This window comes from Panulirus ornatus, chromosome 36 (assembly GCF_036320965.1).
Source record: "Panulirus ornatus isolate Po-2019 chromosome 36, ASM3632096v1, whole genome shotgun sequence".
NCBI classification, from domain to species: Eukaryota; Metazoa; Arthropoda; class Malacostraca; order Decapoda; family Palinuridae; genus Panulirus; species Panulirus ornatus.
The window spans coordinates 8,950,331-8,966,278 of NC_092259.1; the positions used below are offsets into that span (position 1 = coordinate 8,950,331).

General features: G+C 40.9%; 2 protein-coding genes and 1 long non-coding RNA gene across 3 annotated transcripts in view; 2 read left to right on the top strand and 1 right to left on the bottom strand.

The window, feature by feature from the left end:
- Nucleotides 1–5,167, bottom strand: part of LOC139760304 (uncharacterized) — a 37,973-nt gene extending 32,806 nt beyond the window's left edge. Inside the window, exon 1 of the long non-coding RNA XR_011715307.1 lies at nt 4,997–5,167. This is a non-coding gene — a long non-coding RNA (uncharacterized lncRNA). The remainder of the gene's footprint in view (nt 1–4,996) is intronic.
- Nucleotides 5,168–7,922: 2,755 nt separating this feature from the next.
- Nucleotides 7,923–12,556, top strand: LOC139760443 (uncharacterized). The gene is made up of 2 exons (XM_071683679.1): nt 7,923–8,406; nt 8,990–12,556. Exons 1-2 carry the CDS (start codon nt 8,247–8,249, stop codon nt 10,891–10,893), a joined length of 2,064 nt encoding a protein of 687 aa, XP_071539780.1. The 5' UTR covers nt 7,923–8,246; the 3' UTR covers nt 10,894–12,556.
- Nucleotides 12,557–13,070: 514 nt separating this feature from the next.
- Nucleotides 13,071–15,948, top strand: part of LOC139760431 (uncharacterized) — a 12,350-nt gene continuing 9,472 nt past the window's right edge. Inside the window, exons 1-3 of the mRNA XM_071683670.1 lie at nt 13,071–13,248; nt 15,253–15,340; nt 15,821–15,948. The exon at nt 15,821–15,948 is cut by the window's right edge and continues 15 nt beyond it. Coding sequence (XP_071539771.1) covers nt 13,135–13,248; nt 15,253–15,340; nt 15,821–15,948 — 330 coding nt within the window. The 5' untranslated portion in view covers nt 13,071–13,134. The remainder of the gene's footprint in view (nt 13,249–15,252; nt 15,341–15,820) is intronic.

The window sequence follows — 15,948 nt, forward strand, 5'->3', positions numbered from 1 at the left end:
TCCAAGACTCGTGGGCACAATTCGGAGGACTCAGTAGTACAATCCAGAGGGCTCCAGACACAATTCAGAGGAATAAGAGGTAGACCCTCAGCAGCACTGAAAAATCAGAGTAAACAAACTAACCACTTTAAAAATCAAGAACAAGAGTAATGCTATAGGACAGATTTGGAACTATATGACAATGTGCATTATATCATTTCTAACAGGAAGCCTTAGACAATATCCCCCGGGAGATTTATCTACATATAAGGCACACTATCGAAACATGGCAACATGTGCATAACTCCCAGATACGCACAAATAGTATTCGCACAAACGTTCGACACTATGTCCAAAGGCTTTCATAATATCCGCCTCGACAGTGTGTATCTGTGGTAAGCACACTGGTCAACACAACAGATGGATGAGTTTTATACGTGAACAAACTGCGCAGCCATGCATTACAATCTATCCACCACAACAGCACAGTTTTAGAGACACAACACACTTATATCAGCAGTAGTAGGCTCGATGAGCCCGGCAGTGTTGCCAAACAACATAATAAACAACAAGAGCGCTCAGAGCATAGTTATTATCAAGGAATAATTCTCCAAGTCGAGCGGATGACCGTTAACGCCTCCGCCCGCTGATCGTCACCCAAACGTCAGCTGTGCTCCATCGTGGTTAGGAAAATATGCTGAAGACTAAACCTATAAAATTTGGCTTTAAGATTCCCAGTTGACTTACAAGTGTGCCTGGGAATGCTTCCGAGGTCAGTGATAACACATCCGGATTTAACCCATACAAAAAAAGAAGCGAATGTCTGTCAAACAAAAAGTACTTCGTTCTCTAAGCAACCTAACAAAATGTAATATCTATATCATGTAATATGAAAGCTACATCAGACAACAGTAAAATAATATGGTCATAAATCTAAGCTTGAGCTTCCATAGGCGACGGAATCTGAACAGACTATTTATTGTACATCGCCACTCAGTACAACCCATTCTGGCTATGGATCACAAGCCATAGATCGCAAAGCAGATAAAGCACTGTCGTTGGATAAAGGGCCACTCTCAGTTGCTGCCTTTATTTATAAGTCGAAATCAAACGTGACTGACAGCATGGCAGAGAAAAAATGAAATTTTACATGACAATTACAATTTAGTTAAATTCTGTCCGGCTGTCATGTGGCTCATGCAGTTTGAAAAATACAGTAGTTTATCTAAAGTACTTTCATACGAACGCTTTGCTCACCTGGCTAACACATATATTTATACATTATAAAGAGTCCCTCTTATCATTTTCAACACAGCAATCCATAAAAACAATTATTTACTGCACACAAAAGTTATTCGTGGATGATACAAACTAACCCTCTTATAGTCATACACATGGAGAGTTCTTTTTTTTTTTTTTTTTTTTTTTTTTTTTTTTTTTTATACTTTGTCGCTGTCTCCCGCGTTTGCGAGGTAGCGCAAGGAAACAGACGAAAGAAATGGCCCCCCCCCCCCCCCATACACATGTATATACACACGTCCACACACGCAAATATACATACCTACACAGCTTTCCATGGTTTACCCCAGACGCTTCACATGCCTTGCTTCAATCCACTGACAGCACGTCAACCCCTGTATACCACATGACTCCAATTCACTCTATTTCTTGCCCTCCTTTCACCCTCCTGCATGTTCAGGCCCCGATCACACAAAATCTTTTTCACTCCATCTTTCCACCTCCAATTTGGTCTCCCTCTTCTCCTCGTTCCCTCCACCTCCGACACATATATCCTCTTGGTCAATCTCTCCTCACTCATTCTCTCCATGTGCCCAAACCATTTCAAAACACCCTCTTCTGCTCTCTCAACCACGCTCTTTTTATTTCCACACATCTCTCTCACCCTTACGTTACTTACTCGATCAAACCACCTCACACCACACATTGTCCTCAAACATCTCATTTCCAGCACATCCATCCTCCTGCGCACATCTCTATCCATAGCCCACGCCTCGCAACCATACAACATTGTTGGAACCACTATTCCCTCAAACATACCCATTTTTGCTTTCCGAGATAATGTTCTCGACTTCCACACATTTTTCAAGGCTCCCAAAATTTTCGCCCCCTCCCCCACCCTATGATCCACTTCCGCTTCCATGGTTCCATCCGCTGACAGATCCACTCCCAGATATCTAAAACACTTCACTTCCTCCAGTTTTTCTCCATTCAAACTCACCTCCCAATTGACTTGACCCTCACCCCTACTGTACCTAATAACCTTGCTCTTATTCACATTTACTCTCAACTTTCTTCTTCCACACACTTTACCAAACTCAGTCACCAGCTTCTGCAGTTTCTCACATGAATCAGCCACCAGCGCTGTATCATCAGCGAACAACAACTGACTCACTTCCCAAGCTCTCTCATCCCCAACAGACTTCATACTTGCCCCTCTTTCCAGGACTCTTGCATTTACCTCCCTTACAACCCCATCCATAAACAAATTAAACAACCATGGAGACATCACACACCCCTGCCGCAAACCTACATTCACTGAGAACCAATCACTTTCCTCTCTTCCTACACGTACACATGCCTTACATCCTCGATAAAAACTTTTCACTGCTTCTAACAACTTGCCTCCCACACCATATATTCTTAATACCTTCCACAGAGCATCTCTATCAACTCTATCATATGCCTTCTCCAGATCCATAAATGCTACATACAAATCCATTTGCTTTTCTAAGTATTTCTCACATACATTCTTCAAACCAAACACCTGATCCACACATCCTCTACCACTTCTGAAACCGCACTGCTCTTCCCCAATCTGATGCTCTGTACATGCCTTCACCCTCTCAATCAATACCCTCCCATATAATTTACCAGGAATACTCAACAAACTTATACCTCTGTAATTTGAGCACTCACTCTTATCCCCTTTGCCTTTGTACAATGGCACTATGCACGCATTCCGCCAATCCTCAGGCACCTCACCATGAGTCATACATACATTAAATAACCTTACCAACCAGTCAACAATACAGTCACCCCCTTTCTTAATAAATTCCACTGCAATACCATCCAAACCTGCTGCCTTGCCGGCTTTCATCTTCCGCAAAGCTTTTACTACCTCTTCTCTGTTTACCAAATCATTTTCCCTAACCCTCTCACTTTGCACACCACCTCGACCAAAACACCCTATATCTGCCACTCTGTCATCAGACACATTCAACAAACCTTCAAAATACTCATTCCATCTCCTTCTCACATCACCGCTACTTGTTATCACCTCCCCATTTACGCCCTTCACTGAAGTTCCCATTTGCTCCCTTGTCTTACGCACCCTATTTACCTCCTTCCAGAACATCTTTTTATTCTCCCTAAAATTTAATGATATTCTCTCACCCCAACTCTCATTTGCCCTTTTTTTCAGTGTTTTGGGAGCAGCTAAATGAGTGTGTTAGCGGTTTTGATGCACGAGACCGGGTTATAGTGATGGGTGATTTGAATGCAAAGGTGAGTAATGTGGCAGTTGAGGGAATAATTGGTATGCATGGGGTGTTCAGTGTTGTAAATGGAAATGGTGAAGAGCTTGTAGATTTATGTGCTGAAAAAGGACTGATGATTGGGAATACCTGGTTTAAAAAGCGAGATATACATAAGTATACTTATGTAAGTAGGAGAGATGGCCAGAGAGCGTTATTGGATTACGTGTTAATTGACAGGCGTGCGAAAGAGAGACTTTTGGATGTTAATGTGCTGAGAGGTGCAACTGGAGGGATGTCTGATCATTATCTTGTGGAGGCTAAGGTGAAGATTAGTATGGGTTTTCAGAAAAGAGGAGTGAATGTTGGGGTGAAGAAGGTGGTGAGAGTAAGTGAGCTTGGGAAGGAGACCTGTGTGGGGAAGTACCAGGAGAGACTGTGTACAGAATGGAAAAAGGTGAGAACAATGGAAGTAAGGGGAGTGGGGGAGGAATGGGATGTATTTAGGGAATCAGTGATGGATTGCGCAAAAGATGCTTGTGGCATGAGAAGAGTGGGAGGTGGGCTGTTTAGAAAGGGTAGTGAGTGGTGGGATGAAGAAGTAAGAGTATTAGTGAAAGAGAAGAGAGAGGCATTTGGACGATTTTTGCAGGGAAAAAATGCAATTGAGTGGGAGAAGTATAAAAGAAAGAGACAGGAGGTCAAGAGAAAGGTGCATGGAGAGTTCTACCACTATATAATGAATCTGCTGACCAGTGGATCCACTGCTTCGGGTATGACTAAAATACAAGTAAACTCAAATAGGCCCACAAATGCAACGGTAAATGTACACAAACATCCGGGGATCCTTAATATACTAAATAAATACCTGCAAGTGTTAGTACCAGTCAAAGGATCAATTGAAGGTTGACCCCCTATCCCAAATAGCTCCTAGGCTAAGTCAGGTGTTTCCAATCAATTTCATATGCTATATGCTATACGCTATGTTAGGCGTTCCCAATTAATTTCGTATGCTAAAGTTAACAAGCTAGGCTAGGTTAATTATTCCCAGTCAATTTTCTAGGCTACGTTTGGGTAGGTGATCCCAATAATGTCTACCCAATGGAAAACTCTAGAAACTCACTATTCATTGTTTTGGGATCACCATTTTTTTCCGATCATATAAAATACACTTCTAATTTAAGTTAGGCTGGGTTACGTTACGTCAAGATTTGTGATGTTTCTGATCAATTTTAGTTCGGAATATCACGTTCATCTCCAATCATCTACAATATAAATAACTAGGTAGTGGGGGAAACGCAGCGACAATACTTTTTGGATCTTATAAGTGTATGTATGGCCACGAACTAACTATTTCACTGTATGTACAGTATAATACGGAAACCTGCCTGAAGTTATTGTTTCTTCATTAGCACAATGGCCATTGTAAAGTTGTACATCCTAACGCTGTAAGAATACAGAAATGTTTGTCTTTGGCCAACGAATTTTCATACAATAACCTGAAATTAGAGTGCTGTGTTTACCTGCTGGTGATGTCCGAGTCCTTTAAGGCGTTTCACATCTTCACGCACATAGATACTGTCACTGACACATCCACAGGTATTCATCTACTGGCTCAATGTTTATGAACAACTGCACTGATCTCCAAACGCAGAAAACTACGAAAAAAACAACAGATCACCGAAACTGTTCGGCACCCATAAGAAGTCAAACAATCGGAGAAAAAAAGAAAGTGTGACATGCGCAATTCATATTTGGCTCTCAATATCTGTTGTGCTTGTAACACATCATATCACATTCACAGCCAATTAATCTCTCACTTTGCATTTTCACAAAATCTCCTTAACCAATTCATGACATAAAACTAGAATCTATACTTTTAAGTACAAGAGTTTCATAAAACTAACGTTTTCTAAATGTAAGACTGATTTTCTCGAGGTGATTATTTCATCTCTTTCACTAATTCTATATCCTTTCTGTCCATTACACTGAAACTACTAATAGGTCATATCATACCAACTTATCATTATAAAATCAATTCATAAACTTGCATGTGTGTTTACGTCTGAAAATGTGTTTATACGTACGTGGCGTTGGTTATTTGGCATTCAGGCTTACTGACTCCCACGGTCATTAATGCCTTCAAACGCAGAGTTATAACTAGCACCCGACAAATCATGACCACCACTGGGTGTTCAAAATATATTCAAGATTTACATGACTGTCAAAATATGCTTTGATATTTTTCAAGCTGACACGCATGGCTCTGCTGATTAAAACACTTTTAATCCTGTTGCTTGATAATCGATTTATACCAATACCAACCAAACCAACTGTTTTATATATATATATATATATATATATATATAATATATATATATATATATATATATATATATATATATATATAAAATATATAAAAAAATATATAAAACTTGATGTCCACGGTAGTCCTACACGATGCATTCTCCAGCATACTGAGCACAACAACCATCAACAACTACCAACACAGACGGTAACATTGTGCTCACCGTTCTCTATACATCGTCAGTTGTTTAAATTGAAGGGGGAAAAAATTGCTTGCGACAAACGGGAGGCAATGATCCGCGCCACTTGTCGGGCGCAGCACATGACCACTGCCACCACAAACTGCTCTCAGTTCTTGAGTGGTTATGGAGATATTTATGAGGTGCATGAGGACGCTGCTCGGAGACAAAAGGGAGGAAGAAATAAGCATTTTTACTAAAAGATTTTCTCATTATTTTTTCTGCTTTCCTACCTAACCTTTCACTGCAATGCTTATATTGCCTCGGTCTTGATTTTATGGGTAATATTAAAAATTACTTTAGCAGGTTCTTGCAATAATTAATTATTCAAAGATAGACCTGACAAACCCATCTTTATAACGTAATTCTACGACGAACAGTTTCTGCAACAATCAGTTTTAAGACAGCATTCCGACCCTTCATCACAGTAGCAGTGACAAGCCATATTTCATTTAGGAAAAAAGTAAAATCCCTAGTCTAGACGTGTTTGAAGAAATAAGCTCTAAAATACAGATAGCGGCAAAGGATGAAGTTCGTCCAAGTCCCGTCGGGAGAGGCTAGAACACCAGCCCGGCGATGGTCGTACGGTACCGCGGCCGACAAACATTGCTAACGACACCACAGTATGACAACCGCCGGGGGCCGAGTCACCGCCTCAGGGGCGTCACGCTAACCTTGATTTCTTCCCCCAAGCGGCCGAAGGCTAGTGTATAGTGAAGACCAGTGTAGCCACTACCTCAGCCCTACGTGGTGCCTTCGATCGTATGTGTTGGCTTGGAGTGACTAGGCCACCGTAAACCACAACAGGAAGGGCTGCCGTATAAGCTTTCCCATTCATCTGTTCCACACAGGAGTTTGTTATTACTGGACAGACAACCGCTAAGTGTTTTAAATTTACATATCGCCTCTACGTCCATGGTAAAAGCGTGTAGAAATGGTGTACCAACTTCCAGCGGGAAAACAGTCTGTGCTTTTCGATCTTCGTTAACAAAACAAGTGAGTGCAAAAATATTCGCTACCCTTGTAAAGCTGCACAAGAGATTACTGCTTAGAATTGTATTGAAGTGTCTGTTTTTTGTGTTACTTGATTGTTACAAATAATACCTGAAAATAAAGGAGGGGACTGCATGCCGCATCTACCTAAGTCAAGAAGACTTCGTTTTTGCATCAATCCGGACTGAGATAAAAATAGAAACCGAACCCCCATCTGCATGATGACCCTTGCGTGTGATGGCATAGCTTTCGACCTAACCCTTAGAGGTCAGGGCAAAGGTCACGTCTTCATACCCGAGTCTTACAAATGCCCTTTTATTCACCATTGCACACAGTTAGTACACCCGTGGAGACAGTAGAATACTCTGGGATCTACGCTAGGCTAAATCACACAACCTATGTACACATCGCAATGTCTCTACGGCTGATGGTGTAAGTAGAGGAGCAGGTGTGGTGTGTACGTGTTTGATTAAAGGGGTAAGTACACAAAGCGAGGGATATTAGGAGGTAAGTGGAGGTATGTGGACATGTATGGTGACCATACCACTGTAAGAGAGCTCTCTTATTATTTAAGAAAACATCTTCATTGTCCCTGTAGACTTTCTCTGTGAGTTCTACATGCTTATTCAAAGGGATGACCACAAGAGAGGCACACTTGGGCCTTATATATGTTGTCTAACATTTCCTTACCCATGTACTTTCGATAAAATCTTAGCATTTCTCAGTGGACAGTTTTTCTCTATAGTTCTTTTGCCGTGGTGCCCTGGCAACTGCTTACGTACAGTTTTATTAAGCACCTTTTTTTTCTAGGATAGCCGGCATGGCATAGACTAAAGTATGACCCAGTCATGGCTATCTCATAAAGAAAATGTGTATGAAAGGAAAAAATATTGCAGAAATTTATGTGAGCTCCTTCAGTGTTTTTTTACTTGACACAGGCAAAGAAGTTATAGGGAGAAAGAAAACCAAAAGACGGGGAAGAAATCCTCAGCTTAGGAGAGAGAAATGTTATCATAACGGTCAATCCTCGTATGTCTGGTCTCACACAGAAACCATGGGAAGCAGCAGACGCACTTATCAGACGATTTATCTAACAAATTTCAAGAACATAAATATGCCTATATATCTTTGAATATATATCTAACACTAGCGCTTCTTCTTACAGATGATCAAAATTATCAGCGAATTATAGTCTTTCCTTGATACTACCCAGTCACAGGCATCGAGTAGGACCATGTGGGTCATAGCATCTCCGAGGGCCTGCCGACCATCCTGTGTTTACTGGTTCTTCTTGATAATTGTACTGACGCGGGGGCGGCAGACGGTCGCCACAGATGGCGCGGCGTCGGTTGGTGACGCTAGGGCCTCCAAGGTTTCCCTACGAACCCCAGAAGGTACGTTCCCTCTTCATGGGTTAATGACAATAAGAAAAGTTGAAAAACTTTCTGAAAATGTTTTTTTTTTTTAATATCTGATTGTATCGTCAAAATCATACGTGTTCGTTCTATTAGTTTGTTTGAATTAGAAGTTGGTTTGGGTTAGGACTAGCGGAGTAAAACATAATAAATAAATAAATTAAACTGAGAATCCTAATTCCACTCGGTTACTTTTCTATATGAAGAATGATTATTGCATCTGTCTTTCTTTAACGGATGTTAGGCAGAGATTCTATTCGCCATTATTGTCCTCGTGAAGTAATTTCTGGAACTAACAGAAAATGTAATAACATCATCATTCTCTGCTCATAATGTTGTTTTACCTCCCATTCTGATGGTTTATCAAAGAGGTTTATTCATGGTTGGATGCTAGTTAGCTCTTGGTAAGGAGGGTTTCTAGTGCTTGGCAGTTCGACCCCCTGGGTATAAAGGCCTTACGGATCAGGTTAAAGGTCAAGCAATATAGATAGACCTTGTCATGGTAAATGTGACAGTGATCGTGAATGACGAGGACAAGACACCAACGGTTTGATCATTACAGGGAACACGACGTGGGACCCGCAGTCAAGCCTGGCCGCTGAGTCCTCAACTGAGCAGCACCGACATCAAGGAGCAGCCCATCACGGAGGGAGAGGACGCGTCCGACCCGAGGCACTGAGGAAGAGGATTGCCTCCGTCAGCCGCTTGTCTCTGCTGGAGCGATACGGCCAACATTCCAAGCTGATCGAGACGCCGGCAGGAGACTCACGCCCAAACGCCACTTCATCATCAGCCCCGCCGCCTACGCACGAGGATAATCACCTCCTCCAAGAACAGGAGAGGAATGAGATGGAGCAGTTGGTGCGAGTCGGAGACTCACCGGAGCCGACGGAGCCCGCGGATGAACAGCTCCAGTCACGAGCACAAACAACCGGAGACGTGCCTGCAGGTCCTCACATCTGGAACAACCTGCTTCCGCCAGCGCAACAGAGCACGTCAACATCAGTTGAGAGAGTCGACACTACATCAGGAACAGCCAACAGAGTTAACAGCAAGTCAGCAAGAGTCAACAGGGTGAACAGTATATCAGTAACAGTCAATAGGGTGAACAGCAAGTCAGCAACAGTCAACAGGGTGGACAGTAAGTCAGCAACAGTTAACAGGGTAAATGATAACAATCTGCATGACTCTGGCGGGGGGCAGCCTGTACACGCCCGTACTGCGACACGCCGGAATGATGGGCTTCACCTCGGCGTCATCGCAGGATTGGGAAACCCTGGATCGCAAGGGGCCCCAGTCAGCCTCGGATACCCCAGCAATTACCTCGTTCCCATGCACGATGAAGTTACAACCCCTAAACCCCCTTACAACAGTTTGGGAGAGGACCTGCGCCTGCATCACCAATTACTCTTTGGAAGTTCGTTCAACGGGCAGACGGGTCAGCAGCAACTCGTACCATTCGAGAACCAGATCCCAGGTCACGTGTTTCCTAACCCTTCGTACAACACGCAGGTCACCCAGATCACCGGCGGCCTCTGGGCGCCCCCACAGGTCGCTCTCAGTGAGGATCCCGGACTGCAGGATTATCTGTCACGTCTGACAACGCCGCCTCGCTCATCTAGTTCTCCTACCCCAGTTGCGCTGGGTACGCGGCCCTACATCAGTGGCGGAGTTACCAGCTTCTTCTACCCAACGGGATCACCACTACAAACGGTCCCTCATCAACATGGTCTTCAGAATGACGCGGCTTCACCTGACCAACTGGACGTACCGAGCAATCCAGACTTGATACCTCTGCCGCCCAATACGCCCTTTATCCCGGCACTCAGCAACATCCAGCACGCCAGCCTTGACTCAGACCTTTCGGCCAGCTTGGACGACGGTATTGTGAGCCCCGTGCCGGCCACTCTATCCTCCAGCAGCACCCAGAACTGCTTCTCCAGCACACTCTGTATCCTTACCTTGGCCACCGTCCTTGCCTTAGGACTCACGACAGCGTTTGTGTCCCCCTTTTTCGGCCCTGGGTTACTTGGACGACGAAAGCGAAGTATCGACTACGTGGTTCTCTCTGAGGACAGTGTCGCCGCCCTCGTCAATTATTATGCCACTCACCTCACGAGTGAACCTCTCGATGTTCCAGCGTCAATGAAACTGCTCTTCAAGGCCCTTCATGATCCAGCCGATACTTCTACCACACGACTATTAGCAAGACTTAAACACTTGACAATGAACACCAGAAATAAACTCTCCAACATTACCAAGCAAGAAGGACAATCAAAAGACCATACTCTACTTCCGGATGACGCGTTGGACAAACCCAAGAAGAGAAACTTTAAGGCGGCGCCGAAGACCCCAGGTATTTCACTAGAGGGTGAGGCGTGGACAACTCCTGTGTCCAAACAAGAGACTTATACATTCTCCCAAAACATCGCAGGTGCACGGCCAAAGGCCTTCACGTCATCCTGATACTGGTGATGCACAAGGAGAACAATCACCAATGCATGGGCAAGGCAGCACAGCCGACGCAGTCTTGAGGCTTCTACCAATACCCTATTACATGACACAGTCCAGTCCTGTCCATCACTCCCAGCCGGCCAATGGTTAGCACCTGCGAGGCCAAAAAGGCCTCACAACCGCAACCATCTTTTACTTGCGCCTCATGGGAACACGGCACTTTACATGTAGGCGCTGCCTCCCTCAGTCACCACAACCCTACCTTCAGTAAAGATGTATTAAGGGCAACGAACTACAAGAAGTACAGTGTCGTCAAGGAACTCATTTCAAAGGGGTCCATCGCCTCTCTGATCTTGTTTGACGGGTTGCCTCGAAGCAGCAGCACCACACCATAAAAGGGCTCATGTGGATGATTGAAAAGAAAAAATTACGAATTTACTGAGTTTAAAACCACTTGTTAAGCAAGATTTAACTTAAGAAGCTTAAAAATTATTGCATCAAGGTTCTACACTGATCACAAGATAGGAAGAAACCTGTAAAATTTCGCACGTTTTGATTTCAAAATGAAATCTTACACTCATTTTACACAGGTATATTGTATAAGGACAAGTACAAACTGGCATTCAGTTTTTACGTTTCTACTGAAGACATTTTTCATTATCGTTTTGCATGTATATCTTTACTTTTTATGTTCTCTATTTCAAGAACTGCAGTTTAAAAAATAATTAGATATACATTTGCTTATTTTCTCCCTTTTCAATTAATTATTTCATTCATCTCAATGCTTTCACTTTCGAATGATAAGAACCATGCTACAGCACAGTATTGCTAGATGAATAACATCAACCAAATGTACCTATGTATACGTACTATTACCTCACGTTTACAACACAATGACATTCCTGGGGATAAAGGAACGGTTTGAATACAGAGAGTGTCTTAGCTTAGTGTGATTAGGTCTACCATTGCACTGTAAAAGTGTGTAGGCCAAGAGTCTACTGACTCTGCTGTTTCATCTTAGGTGTAAAACAGGGGGTAGAGCTAGAGTGTGCTGACTCTGCTGTTTCATTTGAGGTGTGACTTGGGTTTCAAGCCACAAGGAATCATTGTAACTTAGCCTCAATGAAAGCTGTGAAGAGCCGAGCCGAGCGCACACACCACACCTATGCTATTAATGGCACCCCGAGATCGGGCTGTCATTGACAAAACACAAGTAAACTTCTCTCCCTATAAATCACAAATAGTAATCATACATACCCTAAAGCAGAGGCCATACATAAAATGAGAGCGTGACAAGTCCAAGAATTAATTTGAACATTTGAAGGTGTTCATTTGAAAAAAAAAAAAAAAATGGTAAAAAAACTGACGTTGTCGGGTAAATGACCTGGAGCCCTAAAGAACCAATTGATATGAAACCATCGATTTTTTTTTTTACAGATATTCATTGTTAACATCGTTGTTTATCTTCATACGTTATCAAGCTACGTATGAAACCTCGTTATAGGACATTCCATTAGCAATAATCAAAGCGAGGGATACGAAAGAATGGGGTCCAAACGGGCACAAAACTCCCAACCTGCATTGTTTAACTCGTATCTTATCTGTTGATCAGTGATAAGAGTACGTCAATACAGTGTATAACCATCGTTATCCAAATTTGTTTAATATACTTTGAATAAACACTGACGTTTCTCTGCTCTAGTTTCACTTACAATACTTCACTAAAGAAAAAAAAAAAAAAAGCTTCTGACGATTACGTTCTTGAAGCACACAGTAGCAAAAAACATTTCTTTGATAATAAGACAATTCATATTCCGCACATTTAAGCCTATGATAAGCACCATAGCCCATTAAACTGGATACATTTGAGCTTAACCGTAATGCATTACAAAAATAAAGTTGAACTTAGCTTTGACTCAAAAATTATCAGTGAATTGTAAAAGATTAATGTCATCATTACCTGGTTGAGGAAAATCACAAAATGTAGTGAACTGCAATAAAAAATAATGCCTGAATCATTCAAAAAACATCAAAAACAATTTCAACCAAACCAAACCCAAGAAACCTCATCTAAAATTCGCCGGATGTCGAAAACGGCAAAAATACCAATTATATTACGGAATTAACATTATAACTGCATAAATGTTGAGAATGTCAAATGTAAATAATTATATAGGGGGTACCTGGAAGGGGCAGGCTAGGCTATGCCATGGCGGCGCAGCTGTTTACCCTGTTGTTGTTGGAGCTTCAAACATGGCCGACGTACAGGACGACGACCAGTGGCTCTACGGTGACGAGAAGGACGAGTCTAAAGAAGAGGGAGAGATAAACGATAAAACTACAAACGAAACACAGAAAACAGCTCAAGTATAAAATTATTTTATCACGTATTGTTGGATATGCAGCACCCATACATGGAATTTACTTAGGGAGGAATGTAAACAAGTGACCAGTACCTCAGTGTGAAGTACTTTCTGATTTTATTCATCTCAGGAATTAACCGTTGCTTTAGACATCCGGGTAAAATTCGAGTTGAGAGGACGTGATAAATAAGAATGAGGTGCGACCAGTTGAACATTTGTGCAATATGTACTTATTTATATACATATATATGTATTGGAAGTGGAACTATATCTTCCTTGCTTATAATGAACATAAGTATGCAAAATATATATAACTACATGATTGTAACAACGGATTATATGCTTGGATGTGATGCATTACTGACTCAATGTTGCATTTGTAATGGAAATAAATAATAGTATAAAGCACACTTGTCATTCCTTATTGTAGCAATATCGATTCTTAAAGAGCAGAACACTCACATTAACCCTAGAAAACGCACGTCCGTCTTACATAATATACCGTAAAGATTTATATTAATGGCACAGTCTTCTTACTAAAATGGAAAATGTGAGGATTGTGTTAAGATGCTTTACTTTTGTCTGATGCTATGTCAAAATTTATATTTTGTAAAGTATGAGAACATTTTCCATGTATGTAAAAATTCGAAAACATTTATAAAGCAGTCTTTTGACAAATTTCTCAGGAATAATGCATTTTATTATCCATTTAATACAATATCGTTAATGCTGATACAACTTTTTTTGTATACTGACTTAGTAGTACTAGCAAATGATTTACTTTATATGGAGAACATCATGACTTGCATCAAACTACAGGTTTACCTATATCTTGAAGGGAGATTTAATTGCTTTATGGAAATAATTGCAGATCTACATTTTCTCAAATAAGATACAATTGTTTGGTTTAGATTTTGACATCTAACAAGCATTTCCTTAAACCAGTGTAGGTTTTCAAAGGCATGATTCAGACTTCAAAGTCATGAATCATCATGTGATTTGAATGGCAGGTCATCAAATGAGTGCTAATTTTTGCAAGTTTTGCACAAGCAATAAAATTCTTTGGAAATTTGTATTGATGCTGTCAGTTGGTAATGATAGGTTTATCATAAAAACTTGCACTCTCTAGAAGTAATCATGGTGTAAAAATGGGTCACAAGGGTCATTCACTCTTCCATGTTACAAAATATTTTGGTTATGTATTTCCATTTTATTGTGATTTTCGTCTATCAAAGGTTCATTGTAGGTATTGGAGACAAATTTGTTAATGACTGTGCCACTCACAGTGAGCTTTGTTAGAAACCACTACGAAAATAACGGGAATTCAAACGGCATCGTTCCACTGGGTCCTTTTGAGAAAACTTATGTATGGACAAACCCTGCAGCAAATAGTCTTTAACATGTGTACCACAAAAGACAAGAAATAGGAATAACTATTCCTGAATGCTGAACAAGATTTTTACCTTAAAAAAATTAGTAAACCCTTACATCATTCTGTCAACAAAATTTCTTTATCCACTGTTTGTAGTTACAGTCTTTTAAACACAATGGAAAAGGCTTGAATTGTTTTTAATCTATAAATATGTATACATATGTACATTATACTGTATATTGCATTCAATTATTTGCCATATATTGCTCTATTGCTAATTGTAATTTAGTTATGAGGTGCACAGATGTAAGACATTTTCATGCTGATTTAGAGAGGAAAATTAACATAATCCATATTTTATAACTTTCAAAAGCCTAATAAATATTTCTCTGTGTGATGGCAGTCCTTTGATGGATAAATTTAAAAGGTCTGTAATAGGTCACGGCATTTGTAGGGGGAAAAGTATTGTATTGTAATATGGTAAAGACTGTTCTTGTTGGCTACTTTTTGAAAAGAGAAACAGGTTACATGTTAGTGAGTTATATATACTATTGTGTGTGTATATATATATATATATATATATATATATATATATATATTTTGATGGAGTATTTGATATTGCTACTTTTGTTACAGGAAGATGAACAAAACAAAGGCACTCCAATGGAAGAGGGTGAAGGGGAAGCAGAAAAGGACAAAGAAGGAGAGGATAAAGGAGAGAAAGGTTTGTTCAGCATTGATTGACATGCTATCTATTCATCTACATAATGGATGAGGTGAATGGCTGTTTTGATTGTTAGTATTTGTATTTCTGTACCTTTTGTGCCCCACCTATGCGAGATAGCATCAGGAACGTATATATACTTATAGCAGTTACTTATATTACAGAATATTTTTAAATATCAATAAGGATAAGCATGTTTCAGAATTTAGTTCATGAACCAGAAAGATCTTAGATGACAATATAAACCAGATAGAATGTTTCTTCATTTCAAAGATGTCACTCAAAGAAAAATAATAGATATTAGAGATGAATTGTTACATTTCATTCAAAGTGATCCTTGTGGGTTGGTTGACCAGGTTTCTTTCTGTCAAAAATTCTTTCACTGCTCAGAGCCTGTCTGAATTTGCTCATCACACTTGGTGTACCTCTTATCTTATCAGAATATTTAACAGAAATGCTTTCATTATTATAATGTTACAGACAAAGAAGGTGACAAGGAGGATGGTGAGAAGGGAGACGAAGACAGCAGTGATGATGATGATTTAACCATTACCATTGGTGCTATCAAGACTCAACCAGACATCATTCAGGCCCCAACCCACTCTGCT

What these genes read in the sequence shown, in the direction of transcription:
- LOC139760443 (XM_071683679.1), top strand. Translation starts at nt 8,247, where the DNA reads ATGTGGGTCATAGCATCTCCGAGGGCCTGCCGACCATCCTGTGTTTAC. An exon ending in TTCCCTACGAACCCCAGAAG is followed by an intron (nt 8,407 to 8,989) that starts GTACGTTCCCTC and finishes TGATCATTACAG; the next exon opens with GGAACACGACGTGGGACCCG.